A 21,811-nucleotide genomic window follows, 5' to 3' on the forward strand; every position below is an offset into this window, starting at 1 on the left:
GGGATTCCTTGGCCAGGGCAGGGCGGGCAGCCCTGCAGGACTGGATGGTTGAGCTCGTTAAGCTTTAACCACAGCCTTGTTTGGGAGGCCCTGGGGCGTACCTTTTAAGGGGTTGGGGTTGGAAGGAGGCCAAAAGGCCTGGGTGTCTGGTTGGAAAGCAGGGCACCGGAGACAGTCCGTGCATGGGAAGGTCAGCGATGGAGAAAAACTCTTTATTCTTTATATAGGCCTTTTAAAAACCCTTGGACGGAGAATTCCCCAACCATTGGGGTGACTGGTTCTAGGCCACCAACCCCCACAGCAAACCAACCTGAGCTGCAGGAGGTCACAAACATTGCACACAGGCGCACACACACACAACACACGCAGGGTCCTTGGTCTTGAGCACCTGCAGGCTCTAGGGGAGTGGGGACAAACCAAGGAGCCAGCTTAAGGGGCCATGGGTGTTGGAGTGACAGTGGAAAGCTTTGGGTTGGGCCAAAGCCCTAGAAGATAAGGGCGAAGTGGGGGATTCTGGACCAAGGCTGGGCATTATCTGGGAGTGCATGATAGTGAAACAGTCCCTGGCCTGGAGTGTTATCACATGAGCCCTTTAGAATGTGGATTCTCAAAGGGGACAAGGAAGAAGAGGCTCAGTTCTAGAACACAGGGATCCTGGGTACTCGGGACCCTGAAGTTATAGAGCAGAGACAGGTAGAAAGGTAGGAGGCCTTGGGGAGCCTCTATTAAGGCAATATCCCAGGACTCAGGGAACACTGGCATTCCTTAGGATGCAGGCTCCAGAAGATACAAGGGGCCTGGCATACAATGGCCCGTGCACAGCACACAGGAATGGAGGAGAGGGAGAGCCTGGGGTGCTTGGAGAAGAGGAAGCCCTCCTTAGTTACGCTCCTCACCCACAGAACTGGCAGGACTGAGGGGCTCGCTGGGGGTGCTGGGAGAACTGGAGGGGGCCGTGTCAACAGAGCCCCGCTTGGCAGATGAGGCCCGCCTGGACCACTCAGGGGCGCGGATGTTCCTTCGGGTCTTTTTCAGCCTCCTCCTCTTCATTGTAGCGCTCACTGTCCTCAAAGCCTGACTTCCGGGGCCATTCTCTTCTTCCTCCTCTTCTTCACCCTCACTCTGGTGGGGGCTGGAGTGGCGGGACAGTGAAGGCGATGGGGGCACCGAAGCGGGCCGTGGGTAACGGAAGCCCTGTGTCTGAGGGGGTGAGGGAAATACTGAAAGGCCCCAGCAGGTCCCCTGGGCCCAGACCACCCCATTTAAGAACCCAGTCCTCTGGGGCAGCTAGGTGGCTCAGTGGATAGAGCACCGGCCCTAGAGTCAGGAGGACCTGAGTTCAAATCTGCCCTCAGACACTTAACACTTACTAGCTGTGTGACCCCCCAAAAGAACCCAGTCCTCCTTCAGGCACCCCCTTCCCCAGAGTCCCAGTCACTCACAGCATCGGCATCATGAGGCTCGTATGTGAAATGATCCGGGAAAGCCCTGGCTAGGGCCATGTGGCGGGCGAACATATAATACTGTGGAATGAGGAGGGAGGGTTAGCCGGGGTCAGGGGTGTCCATACAGCCTCACCGGGCAGCTGCATCAACTGATACTCAGGCTCAGAGGCAGAGAGACAGAACCCAGCCAGACAATCTGAGAGCTACTCTTGGGGCCCGCTGGAGGGGAGGGGCCCTGTGACTGGGGAAGACCTACCCGGCCCAGGTACTTCCAGTCCAACAGATCTGAGAGCCGCTCCGTGCGGTTCCGCTGGATGATTCGCTGCCTGCGGCTCTGCTGGCAGAAACTGTAGAGGAACGAAGTCAGCTGGGTACAGGAGTCGTCCAGGCTCCGGAACCGCCGGTCAAGGATATAGATGCCTAGAAACACAAGGGGTCACTCAAAGAGTGTGTGTGTGTGTGTGGGGGGGGGGCCACAAGCCCCTCCCCTGTAGGTTGCCAGCTGCTGTGCTGCCCGCCAAGGTGACCCTCCAAGGTTACTCACCATAGGCAGAGGGGTCTGCGATGTGCTCCTCCATGAAGCAGCCAAAACCCGACAGGTTGGTGGAGATGCTGGGGATGCCCATGACAGTACACTCCGCTGGGGAGGAGGGGGCCAGTCAGGGTCCCCTGAGCCACCCCTTGGTGCCCCCACCGACACCCCCCAGCCTCTTCCCCCAGCCCTCCTCACCAGGCGTGTAGCCCCAGGGCTCATAGTAGGAGGGGAAGACTCCCAGGTGGCAGCCCCGGACAAACTCTTCATAGTCTACTGGGAGCAGGGGGCTGGTGGAGGAGAGGAACTCGGGGTGGAAGATCACCTGGGGTTTGAGAGAGAGGGAGGGAGTGAGGGGGAGAAAAAAGAGGAAGGGAGAGGGAGAAAGAGGTGGGGGGAGGGCATGGGGGGGGGGGAGAGGGAGGGAAAGGGAGTTTGGTCAAGCCAAGGGCCCAGGGAGGGAGGGGCCAAGGGCCTTTCCTTCCCCCAGAAGGTCAGTCCTTTTCATAGCCCCCCACAATTTGTATGGACGGAGAGCAGGGGCCCCGACTCTCCACTTGCACAGGAGGGCGCAGGCAGGACGTCACCTTGACTCGGTCGGCGCTGCTGTTGAAGAGGCCAATACGGCGGATGGTGGTGAGGATAGGGTCCGAGGAGTCGTCCAGCATGTTGTGGGTGCACACAGGGGGGAAGGACTGCCGCTGAGGGGAATCAGTGGAGTCGGTGGTTAGGGAGTCAGGCGGCCCAGAGCCTGTGCCACCCCAGAGCCCCAGGCACCTGGTGGGCACATACCTGTGTGGCGAAGATGGCCCTCTTCATCATGGTGAAATCCTCCTTGTCCAGCATCTTGTTCATGTCCGGGAGGCTCCCACTGAAGGTGGGCAAGAGTCAGGGGTCAGGGGAGCCCCAGGGCAGACAAGCCCCCCACCCCATTCTGTCAGCCCCATCACTCACACCAGGAGGGATTCATAGAGCTTTCTCCCAAACTTCTCCTTCACTGTGTTGGCCGTGTCCCTGCAGGGGAGAAGGGAGCCTTTGTCATCATAAGGGCCCTTTCTGTGGGGCCTGACTCAAGGGGAGACAGGAAGAAGAAAGAAGGTGCTGGAGGGAAAGGAAGCCAACGCAGCCAGGGCCCTGCAGGAAGAAAGTGCATGGTGCAAGAGGAAGGGAGGCTGGGCCAGCTGGGGGCAGGGCTGACCAGAGCTGCTTCCGCACTGCCTGACCCTTGAGGGTCTCCACGTTGAAGTTGTTGGTCCTCGCGGGCATGATGAAGAAGGCCACCACAGTCTGCTCACTGCCATTCACCTGCAGGGCAGGGGTTGAAGGAGGGGGTCAGAGGGTGCCCCACCCCACCCCGTGGAGCCCCCCCCCCCCCGCCCCAGTCCCCCACAAGGCCTGACCCTGAGTAAGTAGTTGAGTCGGGCCAGGGCCTCTAGGAAGACATCGCACCCTTGTTGGAGAACTCGTAGCGGCCGGCGATGAAGAAGTACAAGGTCTTGTCCAGGTTGAAGTCCAGGTGGCTGGTGGGAGGACTTAGGTGTTGGCCACAAAGCCCCTCTTTACTCTCAGGCCCTCCCAGAATCCCCAGGAGAGATCAATCACCAGGTCTTTCTTAGGGACCCACCACGTACCCAGCACCCAGAAACAAAGGAAGCAATGCCACCCCTCGGAAGGGGCTCCTCACCCATAGAAATGACCCCTCACAAACTCCTGGATGCGAGCCTTGCTCTGGGCGTGCAGGTTCTGAAACTCATGCATGGCGGAGAACTTCTTCACGTTGAGCCCATTGGGGGGTCACGATATCTGGGGGGAGGGGAGGCAGTGGGACCCCACTCCCCCTGGGCTCTAGGGCCTGAATCCTCCCTCCAAAAGTGGCCACAGACACAGTGCAATTGGGGTGGAGGGCTAGCAGCAGGGGCTTCTGGGAGTGATCATGTTCCAGTTCTCTCAGTAGAGAAGAAAAGGAGCAAGCATTATTAAACTCCAGCTACGTGTCAGGCTTGGTCATGTTAAGTGCTTTACAAACGTGTATCATTTGGTCCTCACGCTGCCCCTGGGACGTCATGCTGTCATGACCCTGTTTTAACAGCTGAGGAAACTGAGGCAGACAGGCAGGGGTCAGGTGGCTTGCCCTCAAGGAGGAGGTGCCCAGCACCCACTCCTGACCTGGCTTCCTCTTCAGCAGGTGCTGAGCCTCGATGGCCGTGATCTGGGACACGGTGGTGAAGACATGAGCGCAGTGGGCGGCCGCCCTCTCCATGCAGTAGCGGTGGTAGATCTGCCGCTCCCCGCTTCCTTATCCACGTTGAACTGCAAGGTGGAGCAGGGACCTCAGGCCTGGGGCTCCCCCAGATGCCCCCAGCCAGCCCAACCCGCTTGGGGAGCCCCTCACGTTCTCCAGATTGTTGTAGAAGTCCACGGCGCCCGCACAGAGGTAGCGACCCAGAAGCGTGGCATGCGTGGTGAAGATGGTGGCCACGGGCAGCTTGCGGGCCCGGCACAGGCACAGGCCCACGCCCGCCAACCACTCGTGGAAATGGCCCACGATGAACGGCTTCTCTTCACTCTGAGCCCAAAACTGCAGGAGAGACAGAGGGCCTGGCTGACCTAGGGCCCCTGGCCTCAGGGCCTGGGGCAGGGGTGGGGAGCAGGGCTGACTAGTGGTCTCTAGGGTCCCTACCTCGCCCAGGAACCAGGTGGTGAGAAAGCCAAAGAGGACGGCGTCGTTGGCTTCGCGGTCGTACCAGGGGACCCCGATGCTGCAGGTGTCCCAGAGCTCGCCCTTCCACCGCTCCAGGGCCCACGCGGCAGCCCCCACGTCAAGCAGCACCACGGGGGGGCTGCCCTCGATCAGCCAGCGGCCAAAGTACACCTGAGGCAGGGGCATGGCATGTGGGAGGGCATCCCCACCCACCAGAGCAGCCTGGCATCCACCGCCTCAGGGCTAGCTCCCAGGGGCTGAGCCTATCGGTCACTCCATCCATGCCTCCAGCCCTGTGGCCATGCCCCCCCCCCCTTGCCTGCCCTCTCTAAATCTGGGCCTTCTCGGCAGCCCCTCCCTCCTCCCAGCTGTTTGCTGCCCTTTTCCTGGCTGGGGGGAAGGGGCTATTCTTAGGCTGTGACCCTGCCCTCCTCCTATCACATGGCCAGCACCTGTCTGGGGAGGGGTAGGTGCACCCTGAGGTTCTCTGGGGACAGGCCTGCTCCAAGCCTTAGCCCCTCTTGGGGTCCCCCAGATGGGTTCAGAGGCTGGCCAGGAGCTCCAAAATCCACAGCGTGACATATCCCTGGCACACACACACGCACACACACACACCCACCCACCCGCACAGGAGGTGAGGCGAGCACTGGGCATTAGGTCAGAGGCCAGAGCGCTAAGCCTGTGGCTTCTACTGGGTAGGGGGTGACCTTGACGAGCCCCCTCTTGCTCTCAGGACCCGGAGGCCACCTACCTTGCAGCCCTTGCTGTTCATGGAGTCCAGGGTCTTGCGCAGGGCTGGGGTGGGGGGCTCTAGGAGTTCCACCTGGGTCCGCACTCCCTGCTCCGTGTAGGGGCCCACCAGGTAGTAGTTGTCCCCCCACTCATCTCCGGTCACCTTGGCTTTCGTTTGAAGCACGGTGTAGATGCCCCCCACTGCCAGAGAGATTGGGGTTAGCCCTGGGTTTGGGGGTCTAGGGAGGGGGAGGGGGCTGGGACCAGGAGCCCCCCGCTAGGCACTTCCTCTCCATTCCCTCCTGCCTCCCAAAGGCTGGCCCCCACTTTGAGGTTCTCAAAGAAAACTTGGCAGGGGCCCTAGGAGAGAGAGAGTGGGGCCCTCCTGCGGAGCGGGGCTGACTGGCCTCTGTCCCAACCCTCCCTCAGGGGCCCGCTGACTTCTTCCCCAGTCCCCTCTCCCTTCCTAAGCGTCCACTCCTGTCCTTCCTGCCCAACGGCCTGGCCCCCTTTGCTTCCCACTGAGGACCCCAGAACCTGGCCACTCCCGGGCTTTCTAGGAACTTGGGACTCCGGTCATTCTGACCGTCTGCTCTCAGCATCCCAGTGATCAAACTGCCCCCACTGCAGCTGCCCTGATTATTTCCCAACCCTTGGGACCCTTACCCAGTTACCCAGTCTGGGCTGGCCCTGGTCTTGGCATCGGGGCACCCCTTCCGCCCCAGTCAGGGAAAGTGTGCGCTGACCACCCTCTGGCCCTCTCCCTCTCTCTGACCTGTCTGTCCCACAGCCCAGCCTCCCCCAGAAATCTGCGGGGCTGGAGTCACCGGCCTCCCAGGGACCCCAGCCTACGCTCCTCTCTGCCCCTTCACCTACTCTCCCACATATGACACGCACATCGTATTTGCCCTTTGACCCTGTGAGCCCCAGATTCCAGCCCCAGGTACCCCAACTTCTTGGACCCCCCCAACTCTTCTCCAAGTCAGAGAAGCCAAGGCAGCCCCTGCCCCAGCCTAGGAAGCCACCGCTCCGACTAAGCCCCTTCTCCGGAGCCGCTGCCTCGGATACCTGGCCCCCGATTCTCCGGACTCCACATCCCCCCACCCTTGGCCTAGGGACCCCTCCAAGAGCGGGGGCCACGGGCATTCCTGGGTTGGGAGATCGGAGGAGCACGGAGGGGGCTTGTCTTCAGCCTCCTTCCGGGGGTCCCGGACTTCTGCCCTGAGCCCCCTACCTCAGTGACCCCAGGCCCCTCAATGGGGGGGGTCGCCCCTGGCCCCCCGGGGTCACTTTGACCTGCCCCCTGCCTCGGGGAGGACTTGTGTCCTGAGCCCCCTGCCCCCTCCCCGGGGGCTGTCACTGCGGTGTGCCCCCTCCCCGGGGGGTGTCACTGCGGTGTGCCCCCTCCCCGGGGGCTGTCACTCCGACCCGCCCCCCTCCCCGGGGGCTGTCACTCCGACCCGCCCCCTCCCCGGGGGCTGTCACTCCGACCCGCCCCCTCCCCGGGGAGCTCACCCTTGTTGGCCACCTCCCAGGCCACCTCGAAGAGCACGGCGTTGTCCAGGTCCAGCTCGTCCTCCCAGTCCTCCAGGCCGGGCAGCGACGACACGGATAGGCTGCGGCTGAGCGGCATGGTGGCGGGGCGCGGGGCGCGGAGTGGGGCGAGCCCGAGGCGGAGGCGGAGGCGGAGGCTCTGAGCCCCGGGCCGCAGCCGCAGCCGGACCCTTCGCCCCCTCTGGGCCTCGCCCCGCCCCCTCGCCCGCCATTGGGGCGCCCGGGACCGCGCCGCCTGATTGGCTCGCTGCGATCCCTGCACCGTCCTAGGCAGGATGGAGCCGGCAGGGGCGAGGGGCGGGGCCGCGAGCGCCCTGATTGGTCAGAGCTTCGGGTTCGGGCGCTCGGAGGGCGGGACCGGGCGCAGTGGGCCCGTTCTCCGATTGGCCGAGGGCCCATGTCCGTCTCCAGGCCGCGGGCTGAGGCGGCACGCCCGTGCCAAGCCCGGCGCAAGGGCGCGTGGGGGACGTGCGAATCTTAAAGGGGAAGTGTCGACATTTCCTGGACTGCTACCTCGCAGGGCCCCCTTCGCCCCACCCTCCTACGTTCCACCGAGACGAGCCGGAGGACCGCTTCAGCCTAGAGCAGCCTCGCGGCCACTGGGGAAAGGCGGGTTTAGGGGGTGCTTCCGCTTCCTGTCCAGCAGTGGATGAACGGCGGTTGGAGTGCGACATGGCAACCACGGTGCGCAAGGGCTGCGGGGTCTGGGCACCTGGAGGGCGGCGGGGGCGTCGGGGCACTTTGTCCTGCTTCCGCGGGCGGGCGTGGGAAGTGGGAGGCTGCGCAGCGGGAAACCGAGGCAGCCCGGGGAGGGGGCGGGTCAGGCGTGGGGAGAGGGCGTGTGTGCGCGCGCGTGCCGGAGCGGGGGGAGCCCCGACTGCCTCCCCCCCCCACCTCGCTGAGCCCCTGGGCTCCTGCGGAGCTGGCGCAGGCGCCCCCACCCCTCGGAGTACCCGGAGGGGGCGTCTATGAAGCGCCGACTGTGTGGCCCCCCCGATCCCCCTTCAGAAGGCACCAGGCTCAGACTCCCCGGGCTCCGAGGGGTCCCTGCCCTGAGCAGAGACCGCGAGAACCAGGGGACAGTGGCGGCGCTGGGGGGTTGGGGGGGAGCCGGCCTGGGAGCTGGGGGCCTCACCTCCATCCGAGGCTTCGTGGGGTTCACTCACCTCTTCCCGGCCCCAGGCGGCGACCACCAAGGTTCCCGAGGTGCGGGACGTGACGCGAATCGAGCGCATTGGTGAGTGGGGCGGGGGTCAGAGCAGCAGGACCCCCGACCTGACCTGCGAGCAGACATCCCGGGCCCCTTCCCCCTACTCCCTGCAGTCCTTGCAGCCATTGCTGGCCACGGGTGCTTGAGGTTCTTCGTGAACGCCCACGCTGATCAGTGGCTGCCCCACTCCCTCACTACCATCGGCCACTATTCTGCCTCCTGGGGCTTCCAGTGCTTTACCAAACACTCAGTGGTCTCCTTTTTACAGTTGGGGAAACTGAGGCAAGCAGGTTCAGGGCCACATAGCTGGGACGTATCTGAGGCTGAATTTGAACTCAGCTCTTCCTGCCTCCAGGTTCAATGATCCTATCTCCTGGGCCCCCTAGCTGCTTTTTTTTTGGGGGGGGGGCCAGAGCAGTGAGGGTTAAGTGACTTGCCCAGGGTCACATGGCTAGTCACCGTGGAGTGTCTGAGATCAGATTTGAACTCAGGTCCTCCTGAATCCAGGGCTGGTGCTTTATCCACTGTCACCTAGCTGCCCCCTGCTCCCTAGCTTCTTACAAGCTTTTCTGCCCCTTCTCTTTCCTTCTCCCTAATCCCCTTTGTGCCCCTGCCAGAAAACAGAATAGGCTTCTTCCCTTCTCCACTCACAAGTCCTATGTGGCTCCCTACTCCCTGGCCACTAGCACTCCAATTTCCTTGGCTCACATTCATGGACTCTGCTGCCCAGGGCTACCTGGTTCACTCTTTTCTCCTTTAAAAACGTTCCTTCTGGTGTATTTTGTTTTTACATTCCCAACGTTTTCCACCACATCCCTTCCCTGACCCCAGTGCTAGAAGAATGTTCCCCAATGTGAACCAACTTAGAAAACAGAATCTGGCATATGCTGCACGATGGCATAGCTGTGGCATCTCAGCCCTCCCAGGATGCTCTTTGTCCTCCAGTCAAAGGGACTTTGTGCGTCTATGCCTCCCTTTTCCCTCCCAGGGCCGGGTGCCCCCCCCCCCCAAGCCTCCTCTGGACCCTTCACTTTCTTGCCTGCATCTAAGCACTTTGTTCCTATCCTCCTGACCCTGGGTCCCTGCCTGTGGATTGGGGGGGTGGGGTTGGGCCTCCAGCTCAGAGAGGACCAGGGCTGCTGGGGCCTCAATGTTTTGGGTGTTCCTTCTCTACGCGCCAGGTGCTCACTCCCACATCCGAGGCTTGGGGTTGGATGATGCTCTGGAGCCAAGACAGGTAGAGGAAGAGGGACAGTAAGGGGATGATGGCCGTGGGCTGGGTACGGAGGGCTCCTTGGAAGTCTTCCTCTTATATCTGCCTTCTCTTTCCCCTTCAGGTGTCCCAGGGAATGGTGGGGCAGCTGGCTGCCCGGCGGGCTGCTGGCGTGGTGTTGGAGATGATCCGGGAGGGAAAGATAGCTGGCCGGGCAGTGCTCATTGCCGGGCAGCCTGGCACAGGAAAGACAGCCATCGCCATGGGTAAATGGGAGAGGGTAGCTGCCCAGGGGCTGGGGCAGAACCCATGCCTGGTTAGTAACTGAGTATCTTTTGAGCTAGAAGGGCTGTAGCTTGCTTCTCTTGAGTGGGACCCCAGGGGTTATGGGACCTTTGCACTGGACTCTGGGGCCTGTGTCTCTGGGCCTCTCCTGTCCTGAATCGGGGTGGGAGGGAGCAGGGACAGCTGTTCCAAGGTCTCTCCCCTTCTCTTCTCCTGTGAGGCTGGCCAGGCCCTGGGACCCGACACACCTTTTACCTACCGCCATCGCTGGCAGCGAAATCTTCTCTTTGGAGATGAGCAAGACAGAGGCCCTGACCCAGGCCTTCCGCAGGTCCATTGGGGTCCGAATAAAGTAAGTGTGTCCCTGGCTTCACACATCTCCAAGGCAGCCTGTGCTGGGGCCTGGTTGGAGGGGTTGTCTGGGGTAGGGAAAGGGTGGCCACAGTTCGTCCAACCCTTCCCCTCCTCCTGCCTGCCAGGGAAGAGACAGAAATCATCGAAGGGGAGTGGTGGAGATCCAGATTGACCGTCCTGCTACAGGCACCCGTGAGTCTCGGCCTGGGGAAGGTGCAAGGGAAGGTTTCATTAGAGGTCTTGGATGAAGGGTCTGCCAAGATTCACAGCAACCCACCCCCATGATTTAGAGAAGAGGAAAGGTCCCTTGAGATCAGGGCAGGGGCAAGATGGAAGAACAAGGGGTGGAGTCCCAGCCGTTTTTTCTGTAGGCCAGGGGCTCTGGGGAGGGGGCGGGCTCAGGGCCTACTGTCTGTCCCTCACAGGGCTCCAAGGTGGGGAAGTTGACGCTGAAGACAACAGAGATGGAGACTGTCTATGACCTGGGCACAAAGATGATTGAGTCCCTCACCAAGGAGAAGGTCCAGGCAGGGTGAGCAGAGGGCAGGGCCCAGGGCAGGGGACGGGAGGAGGTTGGGGTGAGGAGGAGGGTCCAGGCTCCTTCCACATCTTTCTTGCCTTCCAGAGATGTCATCACCATCGATAAGGCCACGGGGAAGATATCGAAACTGGGACGTTCCTTTACGCGAGCCCGGGACTATGATGCCATGGGCTCCCAGGTACCTTGCCAGACCTGTGGGTGATGTCATTTGTCCATCCAGTCCCCTCCTCTTCCCTGGGCTTTTTTCTGGAACCTCCACTGTCCTTGTCACCCCTTCCTCAGGAAACTCCAGGAACTCCCTGCTGCCAGCAGGATCAAGCACAGAATGCTGTGTTTGGCCTTCAAAGCTCTTCTTCCCTTTCCAGTCTCCACACACATACTTGGATCCCGTGACATGGCCTCCCAGACATTCTGAAAAAGCCCTCCCTCCCCAGCCTCTGGGCACTCTCTCCCTCCTCATCTCCACATCTATCTCCCCCGGCTAAAACGAGAAGCCTTCTCAGCTCCTCTTCACTCTCGTGCCTTTCTTCACTCCTTCCTGTTGATTCTCTTTAGGGTTTGTGTGCTTGTTGTCTCCCCCATTAGATGGTGAGCCCTTGGAGGGCAGGCAGGGACTGTTTTCTGCCTCTTTTATATGCCCAGTGCAAGGCACAGGCCCTGCCACCCACACAGTGGGTGCTTGACAAATGGTCACTGAATGATTGCCTTCCCCAGTGACGTCTCCTCACTTCTCTTGGGTGTTGCTAGACCCCTCCATTCTGCCTCCATCCCCCACAGGTCCCAGTGCCCTTTCATCACTCACCTCATCCTCCCATAATCCTCTGACTCATATATCGGACCTATATTTTCTGACGTTCCTGTGCCTCCCAGCCCAAGGGCACTGTGGTTTCTTCCCCCCCCCCCATCTGCTTCTGGCCTTGGGTTGGTCCATCTGCCCATTTTTCTCCCTCTCTCCCTCCCTCTCCTGCTCTTCCCCCCCCCCCTTTCCCCTCTCTACCCTTCTGATGGGCATTGCCCTTCAACCCACTTTTGCCGCAGACCAAGTTTGTTCAGTGCCCAGATGGGGAACTTCAGAAGAGAAAGGAGGTTGTGCATACAGTGTCTCTCCATGAGATTGATGTCATCAACTCACGCACGCAAGGCTTCCTGGCCCTCTTCTCAGGTGGGCACTGGGCCAGGGTTCCCCGCCTTGTTCCCCCTCCCTGCCTAACTCTTGTTCCCGGGTTCCCTGCCGAGGGCCCTCATCCCACAGCCAGACCTGTCCCCGTCCACTCATCCCAGGCCCTTCCCAGGTGACACGGGGGAGATCAAGTCAGAGGTACGGGAGCAGATCAACGCCAAGGTGGCTGAGTGGCGAGAGGAGGGCAAAGCGGAGATCATCCCAGGGGTGAGGCCCGGGGAGTCAGGGGCGGGCTGGGGACGGGCTGGGGATGGTGCTGACGGCTGGTGAGCTGACCACCGTCCTGGCTCCTCAGGTGTTGTTCATAGATGAGGTCCACATGCTTGACATCGAGAGCTTCTCTTTCCTTAACCGGGCTCTGGAGAGTGACATGGCCCCCGTGCTCATCATGGCCACCAACCGAGGCATCACCAGGTCAGTGACAGCCTGGAGGGGGGACACAAGGGGACTGGGGGGATTTGGGGAGAATGAGGCCAGTCCTGGCCCAGGGAGAAGTAAAACATGGCGGCTTCTCCCCTATCGTCCAGAATCCGGGGGACGAGCTACCAGAGCCCCCACGGGATTCCCATTGACCTGCTGGACCGGCTGCTCATCGTCTCTACCACACCTTACAGTGAGAAGGACACAAAGCAGATTCTCCGAATTCGGTGAGAGAGGGGCTGGGCAGGACTGTGGCAGGAGTGCAGGCCTTGGGGGTGCTCTTCTTCTGGGGTGTGACTGGGGCCTTCAGCCTGTGTCTGGTTGGCATGAGGAGGAAGCTGGCAGGGACTGGGCCTCCCACCCAGATGGGCAGAGCCTGGCACGGAGCCCAGGCTGAGCCTTGGTTGGCCTTGTAGGTGTGAGGAGGAAGATGTGGAGATGAGTGAAGACGCTTACACAGTTCTCACTCGAATCGGGTTGGAGACCTCTCTGCGCTATGCCATCCAGCTCATCACAGCCGCCAGCCTGGTGTGTCGGAAGCGAAAGGTGGGCTCCTGTGGCCTGGGAGGGCTGTCCTCTCCCCTCCCCCATCCCCAGGATGAGGCATCTTTGAACACAGCTCCCCCCTCCCTCTCTTCCTCCCCCCAGGGCACTGAGGTACAGGTGGATGATATAAAGCGGGTGTACTCTCTTTTCCTGGACGAATCCCGATCCACACAGTACATGAAGGAGTACCAAGATGCTTTTCTCTTTAACGAGCTGAGTGAGTGCCTGCCCAGTGCCCCTCCTCCCTCCCCCCTTTGGCCTGGCCCACTGCTCTCCTCACTCCCTGCCAACTTCTGCTGACCCTCCCCCTCCCTTCCTTGTTCCAACAGAAGGCGAAACCATGGACACATCCTGAGCTTCCTCTCTGCTTTTCTGAGTTGTGATCTTCTGACTTTGTATAAAATTGTTCTGGAAACTTCATGCCTCATGGTGGTTTTTTTTTGGGGGGGGTAGGGGAAGAGGAAACCCCAGGGTCTAGGAGAGGACTATTAGGGAGGGCTGGTCCCCAGATCCAAGCAGACAGGACACCAGGAGTGACAACAGAAACTTTATTGGGGATTAGGGGAGGTGAGGAGTGGGAAAGGGAGGTATAGGGAAGGGAGAGACAGGAAGGTGCCACCCTGGGGGTGAAGGGAGGGGCCAGAGCCCCAGGCCTGGGTCCTAGAGCAGGCGGAGGCTGAGGTGGGGCCGGGTGCAGAGGTGGGGTCGGGCCCGAGGGCCCCCACAGTCAGAGTGGCTCAGGCGGCAGGATCCACAGCTGCAGCTCAGTGCCACGGGGAAGGAGAAGACGGGGTCCACACCAGGGGGACACCCGGGCAGCCGAATGGAGGAGAAGCTTAGTTCCCTGTACGTGCAGACCAGCTGAGGGCCAGGAGGCAAAGCAGCTGGCAGCACCCGCACCTGTGGGGAGAGATGGGATGCCCGGTTAGGTGGCACGCTAGAGGGAGCCACCCCCAGCCCCCTGCCCCTCCCAGGCCTCACCATGCTGGGGCAGTAGCCAGCACAGATGGTGGTGGTGAAGGTGACGCATACTGGGCAGGCATCGATCTCTGCAGCCAGAGTGGCATTAGTGGGTCTGCACAGGGGGCGAAAGGGGCTGGTTCCCCAAGAGCCTCCCTGCAGCAGCAGCAGCAGCAGCAGCAGCACTGTTAGCTCCTGGGGACGGGTACAGAGCCCAGCTCAACCACCTGGCATGGGAGGTCCCAAGGCTCCCCACCCTCTTTAACACATTCAGGGACTGAGCCCTCCCACAGTCCTCGGGGCCCCCCCCTCCCCTGCTTCGAGGGTCTCCTACTGCTCTGGGTTGGGGCCTAGACACCCCTCTCCCACCCACTCCCCTCTTGGGCTTCCTGGGCGTCTTGTCTCAGCTCGTGGGGTCAAAAGGCCCTTCCACTGGGCCTCTGGGCTTCCCTGACGTCTGACTCCCCGGGTCCCAGGCTCCCGGACTCTGACCTGGTATCTCTCCATCCTGCGTTCCCCTTTGCCAGCCGCAGGCTAGGCACCTTATAGGTCCCAGCCAGTGGGGGCGGCAAGGCCACCAGGCTCTTTGCTCTTGGCTGGGTAACCTGGACACTAATCCCCAGGGCTGGCGGGGGCGGGCCCAGCCGAGGTCACTGAAAGGCTTGCACAGGGGCCAGGCTTTAGGGGGCTTTAGGGTTCCCAAACAGCCCTGGGGGGTGGGCAGGCTGCGGAGCATCATCTCCACCCTGGAGAAGGGCACAAGGCTAGCCCAAGGCCATGAGGCTAGCCCAAGGGCACAGCCACCTCAGAGGCAGGGACAGTGCAAACACTAGACCTGTCTGGCTTAGGGCTGGGGCCCACTTCCTTAGGTGTGGGCTGGGGTTGGGCTAGAAACCTCAGATCTAATAAGAACTAACCTATCCTTGGAGGTGCGGCCCTAACCCAGACCCAAACGGCAGAACTCAGGAGGCAAAGGTCAGCAGCCTTGGCCCACCTGTCCTCAGTGCGGGCCTTGCTTGGCTGCCCAGAACCCAGAGCAAGGACTGGGGGAGCTTCTAACCCACAGGCTCGAGGCAAGAGGTCAGATAGCCCAACCCCCAGGACAAGTTTGCCTGCCCCAAGCTCCGCCCCAGATCGTGGGCAGGTATGCAGGTGACCCTTCCCAAGACTCCAGTCTGGGGGGCAAGGCCTCCTTGGCCCTGCTCCAACCGGTAGGGGTGGGGTCGGTTCCAGCACCGGCTCCGCCCCAGGCCTAAGGGGGTGTGGCTTGCCCCCCAGGGGAGTGTCCTCAAGAAGCCCCGCCCATCCCTTGCCCGCCGACAGTGGCCAGCCTGCCAGCGGGCACCACGCACAGAGTTCAGACGAAGGCGGGCTTCGGGCTGCCGTAGCGGGAGTTTTCGGTCCGGTAGACGTGGGGTACGGTCTGCAAGCCCAGCACGGGCTGCACTTGGGGTCCCACCCAAGGAGCCTCGAGCGGGCAGAAGCGGTCACTCAGGCGCAGCGGGTGCTGGAGGGTCCCATAGGACTCCTTGGTTTGGGACACGGCCCCGCGATGGGGGACGCGCGGATGGGCCTGGCCCAGGCGGGGCACCCGAGGCAGGGGCCGCAGCGGCTCCAGTACCATCAACGGCGGCCGGTCGCAGACAGTTTGGTATCGGGGGTGGCTGGCCAGCTCCTTCCTGCTCAACCAACCGGATGAGTCAGGGTCAGGACTCGGGGCCACCCGAAGGGGCCGATCGAGGGGGAGGCGACAGAGCGCTTCCCCGAGGTGGGGCGGGTTGGGGAGGCTCGCGCAGGCGTCCACAGATGGGGACGCCAGGGTCCCGGAGGGGGCAAGGAATTCCGGAATCGTCGACTGCACTGTGCTGGGAGAAGGGGCTTCTGGGGGCTCGGCTCGAGGAGGGGTTGGGGAGATGCCACGGGAGGGGTCGGGGGGCGTCTCGAGGGACTGGGAGCTGGAACGGACTCGGTGGGTAGGCTGGGGAGGGGACTGGGCCGCCGCGCACCTGGTGAAGTGGCGGAAGTCTCGGGCACTGGTGGTCAGATAGGGCTGGTGGCGGTGGAGCACGCCCTGCTCCGGGATGAAGAAGGGCTGCCCGGAGAGGGCGGAGTTCTTGCTGGAAGGGATCATGGCCTGGGGGGAAGGGAGCGCAGGCCTCAGCAGGTGCTCCGGGGTCCCCAGTCACCATCAGCCCGTCTCTCCAGCCTCTCCCGGAAGCCCGGCCTCACCTGGCTGGGCCCCTGGGCGTGGTGATCGGCTAGCTCCCAGGGTTGGGGCCCTGACCGTCGGATGGTTTCGGGACCCAGGTTGGGCCAGCCTTGATACTTATCCTGCGTCTCACTTTTCTGGTACGCCATGGTCAGGGGGTACCGACAGGGCCGCAGCTGGAGCTGAGGAAAGAGTGAGGGAAGCTGGAGCCCGCGGCCTCCGCCCTTTCCTTCCCCGTCCCTCCCCGCCCCTCCGAATCCCCGCTCCTCACCTTTTCTGCGAAGTCCTTGATCCCCAGCGTCCTTTTGACCCTGGGAATGAGCGGGTAGGCGGGCTGCGCGTACACATCCCCGTGAGTCTTGCGCCCGTGAGCCGCGCCTGACGAAGTCTCCCAGCGACTGAAGACCTCATCGAAGTCCAGCATATGGGAGTCGTGCTCGGCTGCTGGGGGGAGGCTTTCGGGGACCGTGGTCTAGGGGAGGAGGAGTGAGGATTAGGGCGGAGTGTAAGACCTCTGCGCACTCTCCCAATGGGCCCCCTCCCCCAGGCCCGCCCCCTCGGGAACCCCGCCCCTTGGGGGGTCCAGCTGTTCCTTTTTTCTGACCCTCGTGCCCTGGGGAGCCAGCGGTCCTGCTCACCCGCACGTTAGGCGGGGGGAAGGGGAAGGTGCTGCCTGGACCAGGGGGCACGCCCACACCGCTGCTGAGCCGTCGCCAGTCTGGCCGGGGTGGCGTCCGACCTCCAGGACCCTCGACGGGGGTGCCCAGGAGGCCATAGTGCGAGGGCCGAGTGAGGCCGGCCATGGCCTAACCAGGCCCGGCCTCCTTCTTGGCCTCCCTCTCCTCTGTCCCCTCTGTTGATGCCGTTGCCCGGGAGACAGACAGAACCTGCTGAAGCCTGGATCTGGCCAATGGGGGCCAGGGGGTGGGGGTGAGGGTGGACAGAGGCGGGAGAGCAGCTTAGAAAGAGTCCAGGTAAAGAAGAGCTGGGGGCAGAACGCAGGGGCGTGGGAGTGGGGGTAGGGCAGAGATGGAGAGAAGGAGTCATCGAGGGACAAATCCAGAGGGAGAGTGAACAAGATTCTGGGCTGAAGAGAAGGAAGGGGGAGGAGCAGGAGAGTCACATACCCAGAGACAGGGACCCAGCAAGACTCAGACACACACAGGAGCCGTGCAAACACAGACGAGAGAGACAGAGCCCAGATCAGCCAAGGGACAGACAGACGTAGTTTGGAAAGAGATGTATATAGTCATAGAGAAAGAAACACAAGCATCAGATGTGTCTTAGACAACAATAGCTCACAAAAACATCGGGGAAAATTCCAGGGAGAGCTCTGAGAGAGACACAGAGATAAGGGCAAGAACCCTGAGAAATCGGGGCCCCAGGGACAGAGCCTGAGCTCCCAGTTACCCTTCCTCGGCAGTGATAGTTGTGGGGGCATGACCCACTGGAGGGCTCATGGTCCTGGTGGACCCAAAGCAGGCAGAATCCAGTGTCCCTTAAACTGGAGGGTGTAAGGTATCAAAACTGCAGTTTTCCACCTCAGTCTTCTTTGATTCCTTCCTCTGCCCCACGGCCCTCAGGGTGTTCCATTCATCTCTCCCCAACTCCCATTGCCCTGACCCAGGTAGGGTCAAGAGCTGCTCCTCCACTCAGACTCTTACAGAGGGATGGGAGCTTAGAGATTATCTGGTTCACTCTCCCTTTGCCCAGCGGAAGTTCCTGGTGCTCTGCTTCTGCTCGAACACTTCCAGGCACAGGGGACTCATTCCCTCTCCAAGCAGCAGGGCTCCTGGTGGGACAGTTGTGAATGTTGGCAATTATCCCCACCATGGATCCTGCTTCTGCCCTCAGCTGTGGCACATAATACAGGGGTCCTTCTGCTCCCAATCTGTGTTGCTGTCTTGGGTCTCTGAGTACTGAGAATATGGGACCTGGTTGTCTTCTGTGGGCTAAACACCTCTGGCTCCCAGAACTTAACCTCAAACGGTGACTCCACTCAGGATCCCTCAGTTCAACCAGGTGGCCACCACACAGAGAAGGGAACTTCCCAGGTCAAGCAGTGTGACCTTGGGTAAGTCCCTTTCCCGTTCAAGGCTTCAGTCTTCCCCTGTGTAAAATGTGCCAGGTTGGAGCTGGTGATAACTAATTTGAATGGAAAATGAAGCTCTTAGCTATGAGCTTCCGTGAGCACTGGGTCAACCTGGGGAAGACCAGGGGCAGGAGGAAGAATTCTATTTGCTAAGGGAGAGATTGAAGCCCAGAGAGTGGGAGGCATTTGCCCAAGGTCACACAGCCAGCCAATTTGGAATTAAGCCCGCCCCCCCGCAGTGGCCCGGCTGAGCAGAGTGCACACACAGGCTGTGTCGATGCGGATCCACCTCCAGCCCACTCGGCCCTGCCCGTCTGCGGTCAGCGCCCGAACATAAGACTGTTTGGCTTTGCATTCAGAGACCCAGTGTCTTCGGTCCACGCCTCGACAGCCGGCCCCGCCTCCAGGGCCCCCAGCCGCTTTGCATCGGGTCTCGAAAAAGTACTGGCGCAGGGGTCCACCTCCTGCTGCGGGCACCTCCCCCAGGACCTCCACTTCGCGGCCCCGAAGGTCCACAGCCGTGCGGCGGTCTGTCACCCAGCCGCTGACGGCGTCACACACAGCCAGCTCGCCCCGACGGCCAGCCCCCGCTCCCGCCCCAGCTTCCCGCCGGCTCCGGTTGGCTGGGGCTGCTGCCGGGGAGGCCTCCAGGAGGAAGAGGAGTGGGGGCCCTGAAGGGGCCCCCCGCGACAGGGCCACCCGTGGGGACAACAGGTCCCACTCGGGCCCTGGGAATGGAGGCAGTGGTGGTGGCTCTTGGGGGGCCACGCCGGGGAGACCCCAGAGAAGAAAGAGGAAGAGCCAGATGTGCGACGGGCTGGATGGGAGAAGCATCTCTGTGGCCACCTAGTAAAGAGAGCAGCCCCTGAGCCCGGGGGAAGGGCAGAGGGCCAGGGATGTCAGGGCTGGACTCTCTGGGAAAAGTCCCTGCCCCAATTGAGGCCTCCAGATTCCTGCATCTGCAAGAGGAAGACGTTGGACTCCGATCGCTAAGCCCCCTTTCATCTCTAATTAGGAGAACAGAGGAAGACCAGTAGGGGAGGGTCTTGGGCTTACCAGACTTCTCAGGGCCACCTACTTCTGGACCCTGGGCTAGGGGCTCCCGGGCTCTGAGGGTCCCTTGTCAGGGTCTCCCGGGGCCCCCTCCTCCAGGCCATCCCAGGAGAGGGAGAGGGGGGCGACCACCTGGGGACGAAAGGAGGGAAGCTTGGAAGCGAGTCTCCCCCAGGTTCCCCCGAAGGACCCAGGCATCCCCTCCCCCAGACCAGGGCCCTCTGCGCAGGCCCCTTCCCAGGTGACGGGAACCTGGCCGGGATGGGAAGCAGATGTCGGGGAGGGGAGGCGGCTGATGGATGAGGCTCAAGGGCTGGAAAAGATTATGTCCCTCACGGCCCATCCATCTCCCAGACAGCGGAGGGGGCTGGGGGCCAGGAAGCCTGGGTCCCCAAGGGGCCAAGCTGGGGGGAGGGGGACACCAAGGTCCCTGAGGGGGCGGGACTGGGGGGGTGCGAGGAACTCTAGGTCCATTGGGGGGCAGGGACGCCTGAGACCACAAGGGGGCGGGGGCTGGGAGTCGGACGCCTGGACCCCAAGGGGGTGGGGGCTGGACTCCTGGGTCCCCGAGGCGTCTCCCAGGAATGTTCCCTCAGAATTGGGACAGGCCAGGACCCGCCCAGGACTTCAGTTGCACATACCTGGAGCTGCCGCCCGGGCGGAGGCGGGCAAGGAGTCGGGAAGGGAGGGAGGGAGAGGGTGGGAGCGATTTCTAGTTCTCCCCGAGGGACCCAGGCGTCCGGACTCAGCCCCCGCCCCCTCGTGGACCCAGGCGGCCTGACCCAGCTAACGGGAAAAAGGGATAGAGAAACAAAGCGGATCCCGGTCCGAGCCTCCCGGCACGGCTGAGTACTCCCTCAAAGTGCTCTGGGACTGGGCTGGGCCCTGTCTGCTTTCTGTCTCCTGCCTCAGTTTCCCCATCGGGTTCTGCCCCCGAGCTTCTGCAGGGCCCGCCCCCTTGGACCCAGGGTGGGCCCGAACTCTTGGATCCCACCCCGCTCCCTCCTTCCCGACATTGGTCCCGGGCCTTACTTGGGGCACCCGCCTGGGCTCGGGGCTCTGGCGGCCGCTGCTCCCTGGCGCCGGGCTCCGCGCGCGGCGCGGCCCGCTTCGGGACAGGGGGCGGGCGCTAGTCTAACCCCGCCCGTCTGGGGGAGTGACCAGCAGTCCCGCCCACACCGTCCACCTTGGCCGCTCTGAGACCGGGACCGCCGGGGAATCTGGTCTAAGCGCCTCCCTCCCCTTGGGTGCCTGAGAGGCACCGCCTCCACCCGACCCTCTGCACCCCCCCCCTTCTTGGACCCAGGAGTCCTGGCTCCAGCTTCCTTCTCTCCTGTGCCAGAGAAGTGTCAGTCGGGGCAGGGAGCCCCCCTAGCCCCATTCCGGGCCTTTCCCAGAGGGAGACACAAACCAGGCGCCCCGGGAAAGATAAGGGCCCAGACAGAGACAGAAATGGGGAGACAGGAGCCCCATTTCCCTGGCCAGGCCCCAGTCCCAGTCTCAGCCTCCCCCAGGGCCCCGAGCTGGGGGGGTGGGGGGGAAGGAGAAAAGTGAGGGAGGGCAACAGAGAAGGCCTGAGGGGGCCAGACAGAAAGGTGGGCAGGCCCAGTCAGAAACCGATCAACGGGAGACACAGAGGTTCAATTCAATCAGCATTTATTAAGGGCCAGCTTCTGGAGCTAGGCTCTGGGGATGAGGTGTAGAGTCCCTGCCCTCAGGGGGCTTACGGTTTGGGGCAGGGGAGGGGGGAAGATATACCGTATACACAGATAAGAGATGGAAGTGTAAGCACACAGAGGTGAGGAAGAGACACAACAGAGAGATTGAGGTACACACAGACACCAAGAGACCCAGAAGGCTGGGGACTCCTCTCCTCCCTCCCCCCTCTGGCTATTTTTAGGTGCCAGACATCGGACACCATGGCCTGGGGGCCATCCCAGCCCTAAATTTAGGCCCAGTGCAGGCGACTGGGTGTCCCCAGATTGTGGTTCTCACACGGTCCTCCACCCCCACCCCCCCAGTCTGGGTGCCCCTTCCTCTTCTCAGCCAAGAGCAAAGCCAGAGTAGGGGAAGCTAAGGCTCTTTATTTGGAAAACTGGGTCCATCCCAGCTCCCCCCCACCCCCACCAGAATTCTTGCTCCAGGGCAATGCCCCTGACTCCGTCCCACCTCCCAACCCTAACCCTAGCCTGACTGTACTGTCCCGGTACTAGAAGGGAGCTTGAGAAAGCATCTTTGTCTCTCCCTATCTCCCTCTTTTTTTCTGAGTCTCTGTCTCTTTTTCTGTCTCTCTCTGTATTTCTCTCTGTCTCTCTGTCTCTCTCTCTCACTCTGCCTTTGGGTCTTTCCTCTTTTTTTTCCCTCTTTACCTCCCCCTATTGCTCCTGGCCAGGCCCAGGATCACTTAGGGGTGTTGTCAATGCCCAGATGTATGAGCCACTTGGATGGAAGACTGGACGGATCTCTCCACATCAGACTTCCTAAGGGGCCGGAGCTTAGAGTAGCTGAGGATGGAGCTAAAGGGACCAGAACAGGAAGAGACTGAGGGACACAAGGGGATGTCACAGCTTGGGATCATAGAACCCAAAAGACCCAGGCCCAGTTCACAACGACCCTACAATCCAACCCAGCAGTGCCTTTCGACCCAGCACCATCCAGAAAAGCTGTATACACCCCAACCAAACCACACACAGACCCTAGTCAGCTCACACAGCAGAGGCATTTGTTTCATTTCTTTTTCTTTTTTTGTGGGGCAATGGGGGTTAAGTGACTTGCCCAGGGTCA

The 21,811-nt window shown here is 61.8% G+C and overlaps 4 protein-coding genes across 6 annotated transcripts; 1 reads left to right on the top strand and 3 right to left on the bottom strand.

The window, feature by feature from the left end:
* Nucleotides 1-179: 179 nt before the first annotated feature.
* On the bottom strand, nt 180-7,154 carry GYS1 (glycogen synthase 1). The gene is given in 21 exon segments (XM_043994807.1): nt 180-1,023; nt 1,025-1,086; nt 1,089-1,200; nt 1,443-1,523; nt 1,702-1,865; nt 1,990-2,085; nt 2,176-2,302; nt 2,565-2,678; nt 2,770-2,848; nt 2,932-2,991; nt 3,176-3,282; nt 3,378-3,424; nt 3,427-3,497; nt 3,662-3,768; nt 3,770-3,780; nt 4,144-4,269; nt 4,272-4,287; nt 4,370-4,555; nt 4,658-4,849; nt 5,430-5,611; nt 6,926-7,154. Coding segments are annotated over 21 exon segments (2,202 nt in total). The 5' UTR covers nt 7,044-7,154; the 3' UTR covers nt 180-879.
* A 366-nt stretch (nt 7,155-7,520) lies between these two features.
* Nucleotides 7,521-13,133, top strand: RUVBL2 (RuvB like AAA ATPase 2). The gene is given in 17 exon segments (XM_043990855.1): nt 7,521-7,648; nt 8,147-8,201; nt 9,356-9,411; nt 9,512-9,667; nt 9,893-9,925; nt 9,927-10,024; nt 10,152-10,177; nt 10,180-10,217; nt 10,452-10,558; nt 10,652-10,745; nt 11,606-11,729; nt 11,860-11,954; nt 12,043-12,161; nt 12,275-12,394; nt 12,584-12,713; nt 12,816-12,930; nt 13,043-13,133. Coding segments are annotated over 17 exon segments (1,404 nt in total). The 5' UTR covers nt 7,521-7,636; the 3' UTR covers nt 13,069-13,133.
* Nucleotides 13,134-13,280: 147 nt separating this feature from the next.
* LOC122749292 (lutropin subunit beta) lies at nt 13,281-18,181 on the bottom strand. Of its 2 annotated transcripts, XM_043995590.1 has the most exons (6): nt 16,521-18,181; nt 16,154-16,354; nt 15,903-16,064; nt 15,680-15,807; nt 15,026-15,352; nt 13,729-13,868 (listed from the first exon to the last, which is right to left on the bottom strand). In XM_043995590.1, the coding sequence occupies exons 1-5, from the start codon at nt 16,683-16,685 to the stop codon at nt 15,031-15,033; spliced, it is 978 nt and encodes a 325-aa protein (XP_043851525.1). In that variant the 5' UTR covers nt 16,686-18,181; the 3' UTR covers nt 13,729-13,868; nt 15,026-15,030. The 2 variants fall into 2 exon arrangements, with proteins under 2 accessions (XP_043851526.1, XP_043851525.1); XM_043995591.1 differs by lacking the exons at nt 15,026-15,352; nt 15,680-15,807; nt 15,903-16,064; nt 16,154-16,354; nt 16,521-18,181 and adding exons at nt 13,281-13,613; nt 14,166-14,180 and having other exon boundaries at nt 13,695-13,868.
* A 5-nt stretch (nt 18,182-18,186) lies between these two features.
* Nucleotides 18,187-20,168, bottom strand: NTF4 (neurotrophin 4). Of its 2 annotated transcripts, none has more exons than XM_043995592.1 (3): nt 20,060-20,168; nt 19,031-19,159; nt 18,187-18,820 (listed from the first exon to the last, which is right to left on the bottom strand). In XM_043995592.1, exon 3 carries the CDS (start codon nt 18,806-18,808, stop codon nt 18,194-18,196), a length of 615 nt encoding a protein of 204 aa, XP_043851527.1. In that variant the 5' UTR covers nt 18,809-18,820; nt 19,031-19,159; nt 20,060-20,168; the 3' UTR covers nt 18,187-18,193. The 2 variants fall into 2 exon arrangements, with proteins under 2 accessions (XP_043851527.1, XP_043851528.1); XM_043995593.1 differs by having other exon boundaries at nt 18,187-18,933.
* Nucleotides 20,169-21,811: the final 1,643 nt, after the last annotated feature.

Source organism: Dromiciops gliroides, chromosome 3 (genome assembly GCF_019393635.1).
Source record: "Dromiciops gliroides isolate mDroGli1 chromosome 3, mDroGli1.pri, whole genome shotgun sequence".
NCBI classification, from domain to species: Eukaryota; Metazoa; Chordata; class Mammalia; order Microbiotheria; family Microbiotheriidae; genus Dromiciops; species Dromiciops gliroides.

Bases quoted from the DNA above. Each gene is read 5' to 3' on its own strand.
- NTF4 (XM_043995592.1), bottom strand. From the start codon at position 18,808: ATGCTTCTCCCATCCAGCCCGTCGCACATCTGGCTCTTCCTCTTTCTT.
- LOC122749292 (XM_043995590.1), bottom strand. From the start codon at position 16,685: ATGGCCGGCCTCACTCGGCCCTCGCACTATGGCCTCCTGGGCACCCCC. The intron at 16,065-16,153 runs GTGAGGAGCGGG...CTCTTTCCTCAG, and splicing joins TCAAGGACTTCGCAGAAAAG to CTCCAGCTGCGGCCCTGTCG. The intron at 15,808-15,902 runs GTGAGGCCGGGC...CCTTCCCCCCAG, and splicing joins ACGCCCAGGGGCCCAGCCAG to GCCATGATCCCTTCCAGCAA.